The 16,336-nt window shown below is 38.6% G+C and overlaps 1 protein-coding gene and 1 long non-coding RNA gene across 2 annotated transcripts; both read left to right on the top strand.

The window, feature by feature from the left end:
• Positions 1 to 1,782: 1,782 nt before the first annotated feature.
• LOC146676963 (uncharacterized) lies at positions 1,783 to 3,064 on the top strand. Its single transcript, XR_014907688.1, has 3 exons — positions 1,783 to 1,819; positions 2,816 to 2,935; positions 3,018 to 3,064. It is a non-coding gene; the product is annotated as an uncharacterized LOC146676963 (long non-coding RNA).
• A 1,054-nt stretch (positions 3,065 to 4,118) lies between these two features.
• LOC146676962 (uncharacterized) lies at positions 4,119 to 10,077 on the top strand. Its single transcript, XM_085380771.1, has 5 exons — positions 4,119 to 5,661; positions 5,755 to 6,756; positions 8,145 to 8,303; positions 8,751 to 8,846; positions 8,925 to 10,077. The coding sequence occupies exons 1-5, from the start codon at positions 5,659 to 5,661 to the stop codon at positions 9,243 to 9,245; spliced, it is 1,581 nt and encodes a 526-aa protein (XP_085236897.1). The 5' UTR covers positions 4,119 to 5,658; the 3' UTR covers positions 9,246 to 10,077.
• Positions 10,078 to 16,336: the final 6,259 nt, after the last annotated feature.

Genomic DNA, 16,336 nt, shown 5'->3' with positions numbered 1-16,336 from the left:
AAACTTGAGCCTATTTTAATTTTCTTATGCACTGTGATGTTGTACATTGCAGAATAAACTAGCTAATCCTCTTGGTGGAGGTTGTCCGTATGTGAGGTCTGTTTGGATGAGTGGTACACATCAATCTAATACCCAGATAGATCACAGTATCAAGTGTGTTCCAGCAGAAACTTGCACCGGAATGAAGTAATCAGTGCTATTTACGTCACCCATCTGTGGTTTTATTGGTTGGTGTATTCAAATCAAAATATCCACCTGCTTTTATTTTGCACATATTGCAGTATTTCCCCACAGTCACACAAAAACGTAATTCTCAGAGGGGGAGTTGGTTCTAAGACCACGACAAGGGATCATCTGCAACCCCACAAATTTCCCAGGGGGCTTCAGCTGAATTGAAGACATGATTGATTGACTGTTTATGGTCATGAATTCACTGAGGAACAGAAATGGTATGCATGTTTGTGCTATTTATTTATGGATTTTTCCCCACTGTGACACTGGGGATATGTTTATGATGTTACCTGAACCACTGAAGCGTGAGCTGCATTACAATGATGACTTAAAGTTTTAAATTTACTACTAAATCTTTAAAAAATGTTAAGATGCTGTTTTCTGGGTAACATGTTTAAGATAAAGTCTTGTTTCATCGTAAATTGACTGAAAAAAAATTTCTGCAATTTCTTTTCAGGCTGCTTAATGAGTTCCTTGAGAGCGTCCACACTGTAAAAAATCAAACTTGCAGTTGTTGAGCTTACAGTCATTTCTTTCACAATTCAACAATAAAAGTTCAGTTGGCCCATAAACTCAAATACATTAAGGGTTTCAACTAATCATTTAATGTTTTGGAGCAAAAGTTGGTCTCAGATGAAATTTATTGCTGGCAAAATGAATGAATTCAAGTTTTACATGAGTTGAAGCTGTTGGCGCCTTTCTGTGCCTGAGTACGCATGCGCATCTCATATTTTTGGATGCTACGGGGTCTACTTTGCGCTTTTGCAAGGACTGAAAGCCACCTGCCCGTCTGCCTTAATGAGAACGTGAGGCTTTTTATACCAGGAGCTGGCTAGATCGTTCATCTCAAGTTTCTAAAGGCAAGTAATGTTTCTTTTATTATATCAGACAGTATATGTTTGAACAGTCTCAATTTGTCTTTTAGAAATATCACAACTGAAGTTCTTCGTATTTTTCCGAAACTTAGCATAGCATTACTTTCTTGGCTAAGAAGCCTTGTGGCTAATGGGTATGTGTTTACTATATCATTTAAGATTCCATGTCACAAAGCAATGAAAATCCGACAAACTTCGCTACTAAAGAGGCGCGCTCATATCTGACAAGCCTCCGCGACACCCCCTATGCGTATTTCATGAAGTGCAGTCTGTGGCCGCCATACCACCGAACGAAACAAAATAGGCTGGCTCACTCATGACCAACGGCAGCAACCCCCCGCCGCTATTTAAATAAAATAAAATAAAGTTCGGGGGCGCCTGCTGCCATGTCATTTAATTTGTTCGAATCACATTTAGCCAATAAAATGTGTGCTTTAGTTTCTGTGTCAACGGGGTGGTGGAGTCCTCATGGCCAGCGAGCTCCACTAAATGAACTAAATGAAATATGAGATGTGACAATATCGTTTATATCGATATAGTCTGTTACATTATAATTATACTCGTGGAGCCGCAAGTTTGCCTCTCTTTCGCCCACTTTTGTCTCTACGCTGTGTTACTCCGCCTCTCTCCTTCACTGAACACAACTCCCCTCCCCCATCGCTTCACCTGCAGGCAACGACAAGATGGACACGGCAGCTATCAAAGAGGAGCTGGTCGGTAACAAGAAAACATTTGAAGATTACTATTTTAGTGCTGTCAGCGTAAAGTTAATGCCATAACTGCATTAACGGGGCAAATCTCCGTTAACTAGTCACCGCGGATCACCCCGTGCGTGGGGCTGGGTGGCGTTAGTGAGCTAACCGGGCTAACGCGTTGACGCACGGCCTAAAATCCTTTCATCTCAAAAATCGACAGTCTGCCTTATGTATGAATTCTGGTTGTGCTTACTGACCTCGAACCAATTTTATGTGGTACACAGCTTAAAAAAATGTCAAAAAATGTTTTGGTACGACTTTGGTAAGCTATGAAGCTGCACTGCTTGATGGATTGTTGGAGCATTACGGCTACCGAGGAGCCTCGCAGAGTGATACTACTCTGCTTCAACGTAATATTACCATATTATGTGTGTAAGGACCATAAATGGCACCTGTAAGAGACACGGTTACAAAGAGGATTTCAAACTCCAGGCTGTCAGTTGTGCAGTAGAACTTGGAAACAGAGCAGCTGCAAAATCTGTCTTTGTTATTATGCTCAGCATCTTTTATTTTACATTTTGACTGCACAATTGTGAGCTTTTTGTTATGCACAAAACAACATTGTTTTGGTTTATTTATGGAGCACCATTAATAAATGCACTGATAATTTAAACAGATGCTTCAGGAGTTTTATCCCACTCAGACAAACATTGGATTGAGAGTATAAGTTGTAAAACCAATCACACAAAATTATCCTTGGCTTACATAATACATCCCAGTATACTGTTGGTGCATTCCATGTAGAATACAATTTGTTAATAATAAATTAAACATTTGATGTAATGTATGTTTTGTAAATTATTTGTTTTACTGTGTTTCACATGGCATTTTACAAGGCAGAATCAGCTCACTTTAGTGAGCCAAAAAAATTAGGACAGGAGAAAAAAAATTCTTAAGTAATGTCAGGAAGCTGGTATTTTATTTTAAAACTAATTGCTATTTTTATTTATTTAGAGAATTAAAAGCCAACTCCAGACCACTGCTTGTCCTGATTTTATGAGGGACTGATGAGGAGTTGGTAAGGAGAGGAATCAGAACAGGAGTGCCTGCCCCCTGCCCCAAACACATTATCAGGTAATGTAACTTTGGTAATTTGAGATTAATTCAGGTTTCTTTTGAATTGTTGACACTGTCCTCTCCTCTCTTCTCATTATAGCTTTTGTATGCAGTGCCAGTTCTGCTCTTTTGTCTGTTCAAGCCAAGACATCACCAGCTACGACATAGAGGATTTCATTTGCCCTGTGTTTACAGTGACTGCGTCTGTTCGTTTAGGACACGAGGGGCATTGAAGTCTCACCTCAGCAGATCACACAACAGGGCTAAGAAAAGGCAGGAGATCTCAACATTTTTTTGTGATTTTTGTGAATTTAAGGAAAACTGCTCACAGCATACATTTATTTCACATATTTTAAGGCACTTAAAAAAAATCAGACTGTATCCTGTCCTTTCCAAAAATGTGACTATGCTACCAACAATTTATCAACCTTTACGTCACACACAAGCAGAAAGCACAAAAACTCAAAAGATATAAAAAACTGTATTAGACTGATTTCTCATGCAAATGCATGTCCTAGTGAAAGTAGCTCCCCTGATAAATCCTTAAATACCTCTCAGGAGCCAGAGACATTACCAAGTGGTTCAGGTGTAGCATCAAGTGATAAAGAGGACAATGAGTTTGTAGATTACCAATGTCTTCAACATAAAATAGCTAGACTTTTTCTATGCATGCAAACATTGTTACATGTTTCTAAAAGTGCTTTGCAGAGAATTATTGAGGAAATTAGTGACATTTTAAAATTTTCTCAGGTTCATTCATTTCAAAGAATCAAAGAGGTGCTTGCTGAACAGAACATTGAGGCAGATGATGATGTAATTAAAAATATAAATGATGCACTTTTCAAAACCAACCCATTAATTATCTCAACAGAACCAAAAGGTGCATTATCTACTGATTACAAGAGAAATATTTATTTCAAGAATAATTTTCATGTAATTGAGCCTACAGAGTACATCTACAAAGCGAGAACTAGAAATACATTTGTTTATGTCTCAGTAAACCAGGTCTTGGAGAACTTATTGAAAGAGAAAAGTTTCTTTGAAAAGTTAGCATTTGATAAAGAAATTAGTGAAGGTTACAGATCATTTAGAGATGGGCAGTATTTTAAAAACAAGCTTTTAGGATTGCAAGATACTTGCATTAGTTTAGCTTTGTATATTGACGACTTTGAAATATGCAAACCTTTAGGAACATCTCGAAAAATTCATAAAATAACTGCTGTCTATTGGGTTGTACTCAACTTATCTGCAAGGTTTCGTTCTACATTACACTCAATACAGCTTGCTCTTCTTGGTAAAAGTGTAGACGTTAAACAGTTTGGGTATGATGCTTTTCTTTATCCACTCATTGAGGATTTAAAATGTCTTGAAAGCACAGGGGTGTATGTTGAATCTTTAAATAGTTTTTTAAAGGGAACTGTATTTTGTGTCTGTGCAGATAACCTTGGGGCTCACAGCCTTGCAGGCTTTTTGGAGTCCTTTAATGTCGACAAATTTTGTCGATTTTGTAGTATTGATAAACATCAGATTGCAGCTCTTGATCCTACAGAATTTCCATTAAGAACTGTGAAACAGCATAACATTTTTCTAGAAGAGCTTGAGGATGGTCAAAGACAAAGTGTGTGTGGTGTCAAAGGTTCCTGTGCCTTAAGTGCGTTGTCCTATTTTCATCCAGTCACTGGATTTCCTCCAGATATATTACATGATTTCTTTGAAGGTGTTGTCCCTGTGGAATTGTGTTTGTGTCCTCAAGATTTAATCAGAAAGGGTTTTATTACATTTGAAGGACTAAACAAACGTATAAAATCATTTCCATATAAATTCTCTGATAAGCTCAACAAGCCACAACAAATTACAAAAGCCAGTTTTGGAACAGGAAGAGTGAGTGGCAATGGACATGAAAACTGGACACTTTTGCGTTTGCTGCCTTTTATCATTGGGACCCGTATACCAGAACATGAGCCATCATGGGAAGTATTGATGGACCTTAAGGAGCTTGTTGAAATTGTTGTCTCGACAACTCTATCAGAAGAAATATTGTCATACTTGGACACCAAAATATTGGATCATCGACGATTACTGATAGAGACTTTTCCTGATTTTAATTTGAAGCCAAAACACCACTATATTGAACATTATAGTCATCTTGTGCGTTGTTTTGGTCCCTTAGTTGATTTGTGGACTATTCGATTTGAATCTAAGCACAACTTTTTCAAGAAAACTGTGCATGATGTCCAATGTTTTAAGAATATACTACTAACACTTTCTTCAAAGCATCAACAAATGATGGCATACTTCTTAGATGGTCACAGTCTTTTTAAACCAAGTCTGCATGTTGATAATATTGACACAGTTGACATCTGTTTCTTGAATGAAAATCTTCAGAAGTGCTTGAAACTGAAATATCCACAGGTAAAAGCTGTGTCATTTGCTAAATGTGTTTATCTGTATGGGACCCAGTATGTTAAAGGCATGATCATTTCATCAGGACAACTGAGTGGACTACCTGAATTCTACAAGATACTGAACATTTTGGTAGACTCTGGGAAAGTGTCATTTGTTGCTACAAAGCTCTCCTCTTGGTTTATGGAACACTACAGATCATATCGGCTTGACAGCAGCTACAAAGATCTGGAAATACTTGACCCAGAAGATTTGAATGATTACCACCCTTTAGCTGAATACTGCGTAGATGGACAACTGATGGTGACACCTGTTACGTGCCTCCTGCATTGAAAGTGATGGTATGTATTATTCATAAATAGTTTTCAGTTGATTACTTTGAATTTGTCAATTATTTAGAATTGCGCCCTTTTTTTTTTGGTTTGTCTTCACAGGCCCTGTTACTGCGAGTCCACGTCAGTCCAAAACTTATCAGAAAAATCCAACTGTCCACTGTTCCAGAATCTGTGAAGCAGCTTCAAGATGAACTACAAGCAAAGCTTGGACTTGAAGGTGACTTTGCAATACAATATGAAGACCCAGATTTTGGGAACGCACTTTGCAACCTGATGGATATTAAGGAGCTACCTGCTGGACGGGCAGTGTTGCACCTCTTTTGGGAGGAAAATGCATCAACCTCGCCACCACAGACTCCATCTGATCATAGCGCTATCTCATCTATTGATACAGCCAGTGTGAGTTCAGCATCTTCTTTCAGCCCATCCTCATCCACAAAGACCTACATGCGTAGCACTTCACAGTGGCCAAATCCATTTCCTATCCCAACCTTTTCCTATGATGTAGCGTTAAAACTTCGCAAGGGCAATGAGGTATATGAGAAAGCAGGGGCAAATTTAAGTGTAACAAGAGACATCAAGATGGAAATTCTAGACAAGCTGGCACAAGAAATGTTTGCAATCAAAGCGTACCCTGACAAGAATGAAATAACATCTGTTGCACAGGAGCTAGTTTCCAAACATCCCTGCCTCAAAGAGCCTGGCAATGGCACAGGATATGATGGTTGGGCAACAAGCATTAAGTTCAAGCTTGGCAACTACCGTTCCAAGCTAAGTCAAGCTGGATGTAGTGAAGTTGCAGTCAATCGAAAAAGAAGAGGGGAAGAAGATGACAGTGGCTCAAATAGATTTTCCTTAAAGAAACCAAAGCGAGGTGAAGTCAACTTTATCCCTGATGGCCCAGAAAACTACAATGATGAGTCTCTTGAAAATGAAAGATGCATTTTGGAAGATGAAATGAAGAAGAGGGATAAGAACATGGCACTCATCACCCAAAAGATGGACATCACATTCTCTCTCAGGAGGAAAGAAGTTGTGGAGATGCAGCCCTTGGTCAAGGAAATGCAGCTCAGATGGCCAGCTCTCTTCTTGAAAGAACAGGTAAGATAATCTCTTAAATATTTAAAGGAAAACTTCCGGGGTTTTTTTCTTCTTCCCTTTTCCCCCAGTGTGGTCTTATTTCTAAAATGGAAAACGTTCATTTATTCACCCAGAAAAATTTCAAGGCATTTGGAGTTGTTAGAAAGAAATTTTAATCCCAATGTTACGAGTCAGTCGTTTTGCAAGAGAGAGCTGAGCCACGGTTATGGGGAAAGGATTCACTGAGACAACTAAGAAATGCCTGAATTAAGCCAAAAACCACTCTGGAGGGTTTTTAATCTAAGGAAATAACATTAAAATGTGTTTAAAAGCTCCAAAAAGTTGATTTTACATGATATAGGACCTTTAAAAGCATCTGTTTGTATCACTCCAATATCTTGTAGAAAAGGTTGAAGGCTCGCGATGAGCTAACAATGCTAGTGGTAAAATATAAAAAAATACTTGGCTCTAAAAATATGAAGCTAATTTTGGTATTACCAACAACTATTGAAGTGAAATCTATTTACTTGTCAACTTGCTGTGTATAATAACGGATTGCTTTTATTTCGCTCTTCTCTGGGCACCCAAAGCGCTTTACAATTCCACTACTCACTCACTCACTCACTCACTCTCACATTCACACATCGGTGCAGGGAAACCACAGTTGTAGCCACAGCTGCCCTGGGGTAGACTGACAGAAGTGACGCTGCCATATCGCGCCTCTGGCCAACACCAGTAAGCGGTAGGGTAAAGGGTCTTGCCCAAGGACACAACGACCAGGACAGAGAGAGCTGGGGATAGAACCAGCATCCTTCCGGTTACAGATGAGCTTCCCAACCCCCTGAACCACGGTCGCCGCAATGACTTGTCTTCACTGGGCATCTAGAATCTTTTGGTGCTGACCCTTAGCAGGCAACAGCCATGAAACTCACAGAACAGGATTGAGAAAGTCACTTACGTGTTATGAAAGTATACAAATTTGACCACAGGATGTTATTCTTACTTCATTCCTACATAACTATAAAATTAATGGAATTTTTTCAATGAATTTAAAATACAATTTATTGATTTATTTCTTTTCTGCAATGCATCCTGTAACAATTGAAACCATTATTTTGTCTTATCAACATTTGATTAGGTATTCTATAGACTTACTGTAAGATCTGCCGATCAGATTTTTCTTGGGGTTTTTTTTTTTTTTTTTTTTTTTTTTTAAATACGTCAGTTATAATTTGTACCACCACTACCACTAAAGGAAAAAAAAAAAATCCAATCAAGGCCTGACCAATAGATCAACCGAGACTAAATGTTTTGAAATTAAGCTCTTTTAACCAAATTTGAAAACAATGTGATTTTTATATAATGTACCTTTAAAAGTTTTCTTCTATATTTTTTTTGTTGCTTTGTAGATTTGTGCGGAATTCTCACGCATTACCACCAAGGATCTCATGGGGACCTTCATGACTGCCCTCGACACTTACTCACTTCGGCTGATTAAGCTGTATCGAATTAGAAAAGCTGCTTTCCGCAATGACATGGATTCCCTGTTGCAGAAGTTTGATGAACAGGTAATATATAAAAATGTATTTGTGTCTGGTTTATGAGGAACCTGAAGTTCCCACTGTAACGAAAGATACTTTATTAAATATTTACTAAATTGATGTAAAAATTGTTAGTTTTCAAAAAGTGTGTCCTGAATGGGATTATAAGCTAACAAGCAGCGCTGTGTTTGGCAGATTGCAGGTCATGACAGACAGTTCAACTCTCATCCCACTCATGGCACTTTTTGTTATAAATGTTGTAATAAGTGTGCTACATTTGTTGCACATCAAAATTACTTAAAAAATAAATAAATTAAAAAAATCTGACAAAAACATGACCAATTATCTGTAATAACTCATTTCAACATCTTATTTCTTAAGGCTGTATTTTGAGCAACAACACTTAATGTGTTTTAAAAACAAAATGGTAGGTTTATAAATGAGACTGAGTCTTATTTGATTTCCTTGTTTTAGGTCTCAAACATAGTCCAGCATCGACGAACCATCAGTTTGGAAGGGTTACCGATATTTGTTCGCGACGACGAGACCAAACTCTTCTTAACATGTCTGGTGAGTATGCAAATCTACTCAATCTTCAGTTTTGGTTTTCAGAGACTTATATGTACTGTTGTTTTTTATTTTGCATAGGATACAGATCCAGTTGAGAGGGCAACCCGAGGTGTTACGGTGGGCATCCTCACTGTTCTGGAGGACTACGTGGGACCCAACTCGCAGTCCACAGTGGTCAACACTGCCATTGTTTTGGAAGAGGACATTATTCTTGATGATCTGCTAGACCTTCCCACTGCCTTTGCCTACTTGTTTGGCCTACTTTATGGGCTCAACATGGAGTTTCCCAAAGAACTCAAGTACACATTTGAAGCTGTGCAACACATTTTTATGGAGTTGACATCTACCTGTTCCCAGAGGATAAGAAGCTTCAAAACCAAGCTCTTAACCAAAGTCTAACCTATTTGACAACATGTTCAACTCAAATACAACTTGTGTAAAACAGAATGGCAATTTGTTTTGATTTACAGTTTTTGGGTTTCGTGGCAAGTTGCTCTGAAAAAAGTTCATTTCTGTCTTTAAGAAAACTGTAAGGTGCAGAAAGTTCTGAATCAATGTCTTCTGTTCCAACTTTACTTAATGTGGCTTGCATGACTGATTGCAGATTTCATGTATAACATGTTATTATAAAATGTTGAAAGGTTTTATTCTAACTTGAGCTGTTTTAAACAATTTTTATAATCTGGTTTTAGGTACATTTGTACTAGTTTTATAACAAATGTGGCGCAATACTGAACTTCACAGGAAATTGGAGTGTTGATACCATTACTATTAAAAGACAAGTGGTGGAAAAATTTGTTTGAAAGTTGTTTGCTGTATGGAAACCAGATAGAAGTTGTTCACATCCTGCCATCTGATGTTTTGAATCTGTTTGTTAGTGACTATCTATCAAGATAGGTTTGATATTCTGTCTGACAACACCACCTTTAAAATTGGATGAGTAACATTTGTTACAAAAATTTGACTTTTTTTGTGTTTTTGGAAGGACTTTATTTGTGGCTGAATGTTGTCAGTATGTTAAAAATGGCTGATCTCAAAAGTCAACATTGTCAGTGGTGCAGTTGTGTTTGAACACAAAGTTATTTGAAAATCAACTGTGTAAACATTCATTGGTACAACAGGGAGCACCTCATGAAAACTATGAAAGATACTTTTTCTAAACTTTAGGAAATTGATTGGCAAAACAAAAAAAAAAATGTTGTGTAAACTTTAGGAAATACGTTGCCGAAACTAAAACTAATACCTTGTGTAAACTTTAGGAAATACGTTGCCGAAACTAAAACTAATACCTTGTGTAAACTTTAGGAAATACGTTGCAAAAACAAAATATGAGTTGAGAAAAAGGACAATTATTAATTTTGTCAACACAAAAACATTAGCTAAAGCAACTTATCTCCTAAACTTGAAATTATAAGTTATCCATCAGAACCTAAAAACGTAAATGCAGTCGGTTGCCTTGAGTTTTTAAGTTTTAGCAACGTTTTTTTTTTTTACAGTGACATGTGTGCATCTCAGTCCACTGTTTTTAGTGTAACAAAGCCATATAGCTACAAAAGATCACAGAGGAAGAGTGATGATACCAGGATGAGTTTGTGACGGCAGGTTTTTCACCTTTCCTCTGTGTGGCAATTATTAACAGGTACAAACACATTTATCTTCAGAAAGGGGAAAAACTGAAACACTTTTTCTTCCAAGATATTGACCTCCTTGGCCTCAAGGAAATATCTCAGAGTCAGTTCAGTTTTTCATTATTAGTAAGAGTGCTTTAAGAGTTTGGCTGACTTTCTTTCCACACCACTTGGGAAAGAAGCCAAAATCCATTTTAAGCCATTTTAAGAAAATAGGTCCAATTAGAGGGCCCCTATGAATAATTTATTAGAAGTTTTCTGCTTTTGTTTGTAATACTTAAGTTTCAAGTAATATATCTAATTGATGGGCATTTTAACCTGTCTTTTCATGTATCCCAGATGTCAATTCTCCAGCCATTTTCTTAGCACTTGGGGTCTCTAAGATGGGAGACAGGGAGAAAACATCAAAGACCACAAGCCAGGCTGCCTTTGGGGCTTTCCCAAAGAAAAGGCCCACCATCTTCAAGGAGAGAGCAGGAAGAGGGAGATGAAAGAAGTGCCGGGGTGTGCGGAGCCATTTCAACTTTTGACTTTGTAGCCAGGAGGGAGGGACATTACCTGAGAGGGGGAAGTGTTGTCACAGTGTTTTAAGTGTTTTGGTTTAGCAGAGCACACATATGTGCAGGTAAAAATAAGCAACCACCTACAGAAAAAGTACCTTAATGATGGGATGTGCCATGAACTGCTTAAGCAAAGTATCATCAGCTGTGAAGCAGCAAATCAAAAACAGAGTAAGTGCTCTGCTTCCTTTTGAACAACAGGGAGAGAGTCAATGTTGACACAGAGATTGGTACAAAGGAGCTGATTCTGAAATATTCATGTCATGTCAGATAAAAAGGTACACGTGGGAAGAATTGCCCCAGATATGATTTATCACACATTTTAGTAGATATTTTAGACGCTGCCCTAAAAACACTGATGACTGATGATCACTGTCATATCCAAATGTCAAATTTCAACATTTCATAAACCCATGTGATGTATTACTCAAAATGTATGTTAAAGTAGCTTGACATAGTTACAGCAGGAATCGGTTATGCCTCAGAGGGCAAAGACGTAATGAATTGTTCAAAATAAATAAAGGTGAGAGACAATGAGCGCTGCTATATGAGTGTGCATTTGTTAAGGTATGAAGCTTTACTCCAGGTAATAATTAAGTGGAGTTTTTTTGTTTGTTTTTTTTAATCAACAATAACGCATTTTTATTATTTTGAGTACAGGCTCAAACATCATGTCTGAGAGAACGGGGTGAGAAAAGATTTCTCATTCATTTCACTTCCTGCGTTTTAAAGAGAAATGTTTTTGTCTCTGGGAGATTTTCAGTTTGACTCTAATTTGAAGACCTCTGTCGCCTGAGACAAATTAAACGAGTGCTACTCCAAAACTGTTCCAAAGCTTCTGCAACATTTAGCCTGGATATTTCTAATGAAGCCTGTGCCACTGGTTGCTTTATCGATCCGTTCGGTGCAACTAGACTGCTCAATATTAACGATAACAGTGCAGCGTTTGAGTTATTTCACAGCCTCACTCAAATGGAACATTTAAAGAACTTGTACTGTTCCAACTCGTGGCTGATTTCAGGAAAACTGAAGGACTTATAACAAGTGCACTTCTCTCCAAGGTAACCTCTTATGCATTCGCTGTAGATAAAAGATTCTGTCAGCAGTGTTGAATACAGCTCGCTCATTCACTGAAAATTCTCGTCTCCAAAGCCTCACATGCTCTTCAAGTGGCTTTTTGGGAACATGTTAATGGATTTGTCTTGATGTATGCTCAATCATCCAGGCAAGGAAATCCTAAAAATTAAATTCTGCTCATCTGGACGTAAAGTTTTCAGTGGAAGAAACGTTTCGTCACTCATCCAAGTGACTTCTTCAGTCTCAGTCTGATGAGTTTTTGAATTCATCAAACTAAAGAGGAGAAGCAGTATTGTGTAACTGGGCTACATTTATAACACACATCTTCAGGTTTAAATGCAGACTGTCTCAAATCATGACTGAAGCAAGCCCTAATTTATGTCCTATTTTAGACTGAAATCTTGTTGTGTGACAGTTAGGTGACATTTTTTTCCTTGCACTATTTTTCTGTTGTTCTCTTTTTTACCCAAGAGTTTAGTGGTGACAACAGAATGGGAAGTAAAATACTAGATATGATAAGGTGTCAGGGTTGGTTGAAGTAGGACCAAAACGCAGGACTTTCTGGATGAAGACAGTGTGTTTATTTACAAAGAAAAAAACATAAAACAGTGCCAACAATCCACAGTGTTGTGTCCTCCTCAGTGCCTGTGTACATCAGTGTTCTGCTCCGTCCACATGTTTCCACAGTCCTCTATAACACTGCCATGCAGTCTGCCGCTCCACTACTCTCTTAAATAGCTTCCTTGATTAGGCTGATCAGCAACAGGTGAGTGATTACTCCCAGGTGTGGAATGCTCAAAGGTGAGACGACTCTCCATACCTGGTGTGGCAGCAAAACTCACACACCACAGCGCGCGCGCGCGCACACACACACACACACACACACACACACACACACTCAAATGTGTACACAGGGAAACGAGAGACCAGGAGCAGATCACACCCACAAACAACAATAAACAATCAGATAGTCTAATAAGACTTATCATACTGTATTCAGTACTCCCAAAAATAACACATGAGCCCTGGGTCCACCCAGGCCCATGACAAGGAGCATTATGCTTCAGTCACACAAACTGCAAAATTCACTTCACAGGCAGTCATTTCTGTGCCTGTTGCAAATTATTTAAAGCAAAAAACATGTCATAATTTAAGTAAAAGCTTAAAAAGTTGATGAGCTTTAAACTGACAAAATTTCTCTTATTTGAAGGAGTACGTGTTTATGTGGCCTAGTAAATTTATTCGAGCTGAGAAATATTTGCTTGTTTGACTCTGCTGTCTGACAGTGCTTGAATTAAAATTGTGCTTTGATCAAATAACACTACATCCTGAAAACTTGAGTGTAATTACCCTGAATAACAGACTTTTAGTGACATGAGACAGCCAAATATTTGATCTTTGAGGGTCTGTGTTAAGTTCCAAGTCAGCTGCATTGGAGATTCCCAGTTGTGTGTATTGATGTGAGCAGTAATTGAAGATCAGAACAAAATAAATTACAGTTTTTCTCGATTGGTTTGGCTCATTTCTTGAAACCGAGATGACATTCTCAAAATAACATGGACAAATCTCCAAACCACCTTGCAATTGTTCACAACAGAATGTCATTTTTCATTGGTTTTATCAAATTGCAAATGCTTTAGTACATGTCTCAAGTGACTCTGTGCTTCTTTTCAAATGATTATGTACAAGTAGCTACAGTTAGCACAATGAGCCCACATTTAGCACATTTTCCAAATAAATAGATCTTGGCGATCTAAACTGATTAGTTGATTTTTCAGTGAAATAGTTACTCACTCCAAAACATATCAGCAGGGTTTCATTGTGTAAGTCATCATATGCACAATTGTCTGTTCAACTGTCAAAATTAGTCAAAGATATAATACCATGAAAGAATATCTTGGAACATTTGATAAAGTTATGACAGTACTTGACAATCAATCAGGTGAAATTAGAACTAACAAAGGAGCAGTTTCCCACATCTCAGATGACCAATCAAACAGGTTGTTTAGATACCTGACAGGTGTTGTCTATGATTATGACTGCTGCCAAAAGTATATAGACAGAGCTTGGCCCAGGGCCAGTTTCATTTGCAGTGTGAACATGGAAGCACCTCGCCAAGTACAACAGCAACTTCCTGCTCGAGGAAGAGGAGGAAGAGGAAGAGGAGGAGTGAGAATGCATGAAGGAATAGGGGGAAGAGGCTGAGGAGCACGGAGGCACCATGATGTCCCAGATGAAATCCGGGCCACCCTTATTGACCACGTTATAAACCATCGCCTCACAATGGCAGAGGCAGGTCGCCGAGTGCAGCCTAACGTGCCTCGGTCTACAGTCTCCTCCATCATCCAAACCTTTCGCAGGGAAAACAGGTACAGAACTATGCTATTGAACTATTCAGTGTTGGTGTGTGTGTAGGCCTAGAGTACTGTAATATCTTCATGTGATGTTATATGATACTATAAAAATGGAGAAAATACTGTGAATAGTATTCCAGTCACTGTGCAGTGCATCACACTTTTAGTACCATACAACAGCAGTACAATTACATTGGTAACTCATTTTGTAACAAATTTACAGTGTTGACCTTTGACTTGTATGTCTAGGATTGGACGACAGCCTCAAGTGGGTGGCAGAAGAAAACTTCTAAATGAACAACAAGAACGAGAAATATGCAACATGGTCATTGCAAATAATGCCATCACACTGAGACAGATTCGTAATGCAATCCTGCTAGACAATGTAATGTTCCAAAATATAAACTCTATCAGCATCTCCACAATAGACCGGGTATTGAAGAAACATCAGAGGACCATGAAACAGATTTACAGGGTACCATTTGAGAGAAACTGACAGAGTGAAAGGGCTGCGGTACCAGTATGTGCATGTAAGTCAACTACTGGTTGTCTATCATTGTAACACTATTACAGTAAGACATGGTTACCACTGTTTTTTTGTTTTGCGTTATCCTTTTTACCTTCAGAATCCAGCTTTGTGTGACTAGAGCATTTTGCCTAGAAATTGTCTTCAGTTTTCCACTCCCTGTTTTTACAGTACTTTAGATCCTCCCTGCAGTATCTGTCTCTACTTGACTGATTAGATTTATTTATCTTCTATTGTAGAGAATAATGACATTAGAAGGCAACGAAACCCCTCACATCCTAGTGTTCGTTGATGAAGCTGGCTTCAACCTGGCCAAAGGTCAAAGGCGTGGCCGTAACATCATTGGCCACCGAGCCACTGTGGATGTCCCAGGCCAGCGAGGAGCAAATATAACAATGTGTGCCGCTATATCAGAAAGAGGTGTGGCCACACATTCCCAGTTTAGGGCCCTACAATACACAAAAGCTCCTCAATTTTTTGGACCACCTTTATACTGATCTGATCCCAGAAAATGAGAGAGGTGAAGAAAGACCTCAGCTACCACATTATGTCATTGTGTGGGATAATGTGAACTTCCACCGCGGCCCATGCATCAGAACCTGGTTCACCACCCATCCCCGGATGCTAATGGAGTTTCTTCCACCTTACTCTCCTTTCCTAAATCCAATTGAGGAGTTTTTTTTCAGCTTGGAGGTGGAGGGTGTATGAGCATCAGGCTCAAGACCAGAGGGCCCTGCTGCATGCAATGGATGCTGCATGTGAGGACATCACAGGGGATCAATGTAGGGGATGGTTGAGAGATTCACGCCGTTTCTTCCCTCGCTGCATCGCAAGAGAAAATATCCGTTGCGATGTGGATGAGAATTTATGGCCTGACAGAGAGCAGCGCGTCGATGGCCAGGGGGATGAGGATGTGGCCAGGAAAGAGAGGGTGACAATGGCGACCACTGAAAATATTACTGTACTATAGTTCTGAAACTTTATTTACAGTATGGTAGGCTAGAGTTTTTTGTTTTTTTTGTTTGTGTTTATAACTGTTCACATTTACAGAATCCTGTATATGTTTTCTTTTCACAGTATGTTCTCTAATGTTAACATTTCTTTGTACGAATAAAAATGTTTACAGTTTCCTTGAGTATGAGTGGTTTATTGGAGGCTGATTTTACTGTAAAATCTTTTAGTTTTATTCATAGTGGTATTCTGTTGCTAGACCTGTGCCTCAGTGACAAAACGTCTAAGCATTTTGACTTGCAGTGCTTAAACAATGCCAAAGGTATAATGCATTTTGGGGGCATTGACTATTTATATGAGGATATTTAGTTTTGACACATGGATAAACTCTTTT

Source organism: Rhamphochromis longiceps, linkage group LG2 (assembly GCF_057381845.1).
Source record: "Rhamphochromis longiceps isolate RC_006_pf linkage group LG2, R_longiceps_female_GT1.1, whole genome shotgun sequence".
Lineage (NCBI taxonomy): Eukaryota > Metazoa > Chordata > Actinopteri > Cichliformes > Cichlidae > Rhamphochromis > Rhamphochromis longiceps.
This window is presented reverse-complemented; position numbering and strand designations above follow the sequence as displayed.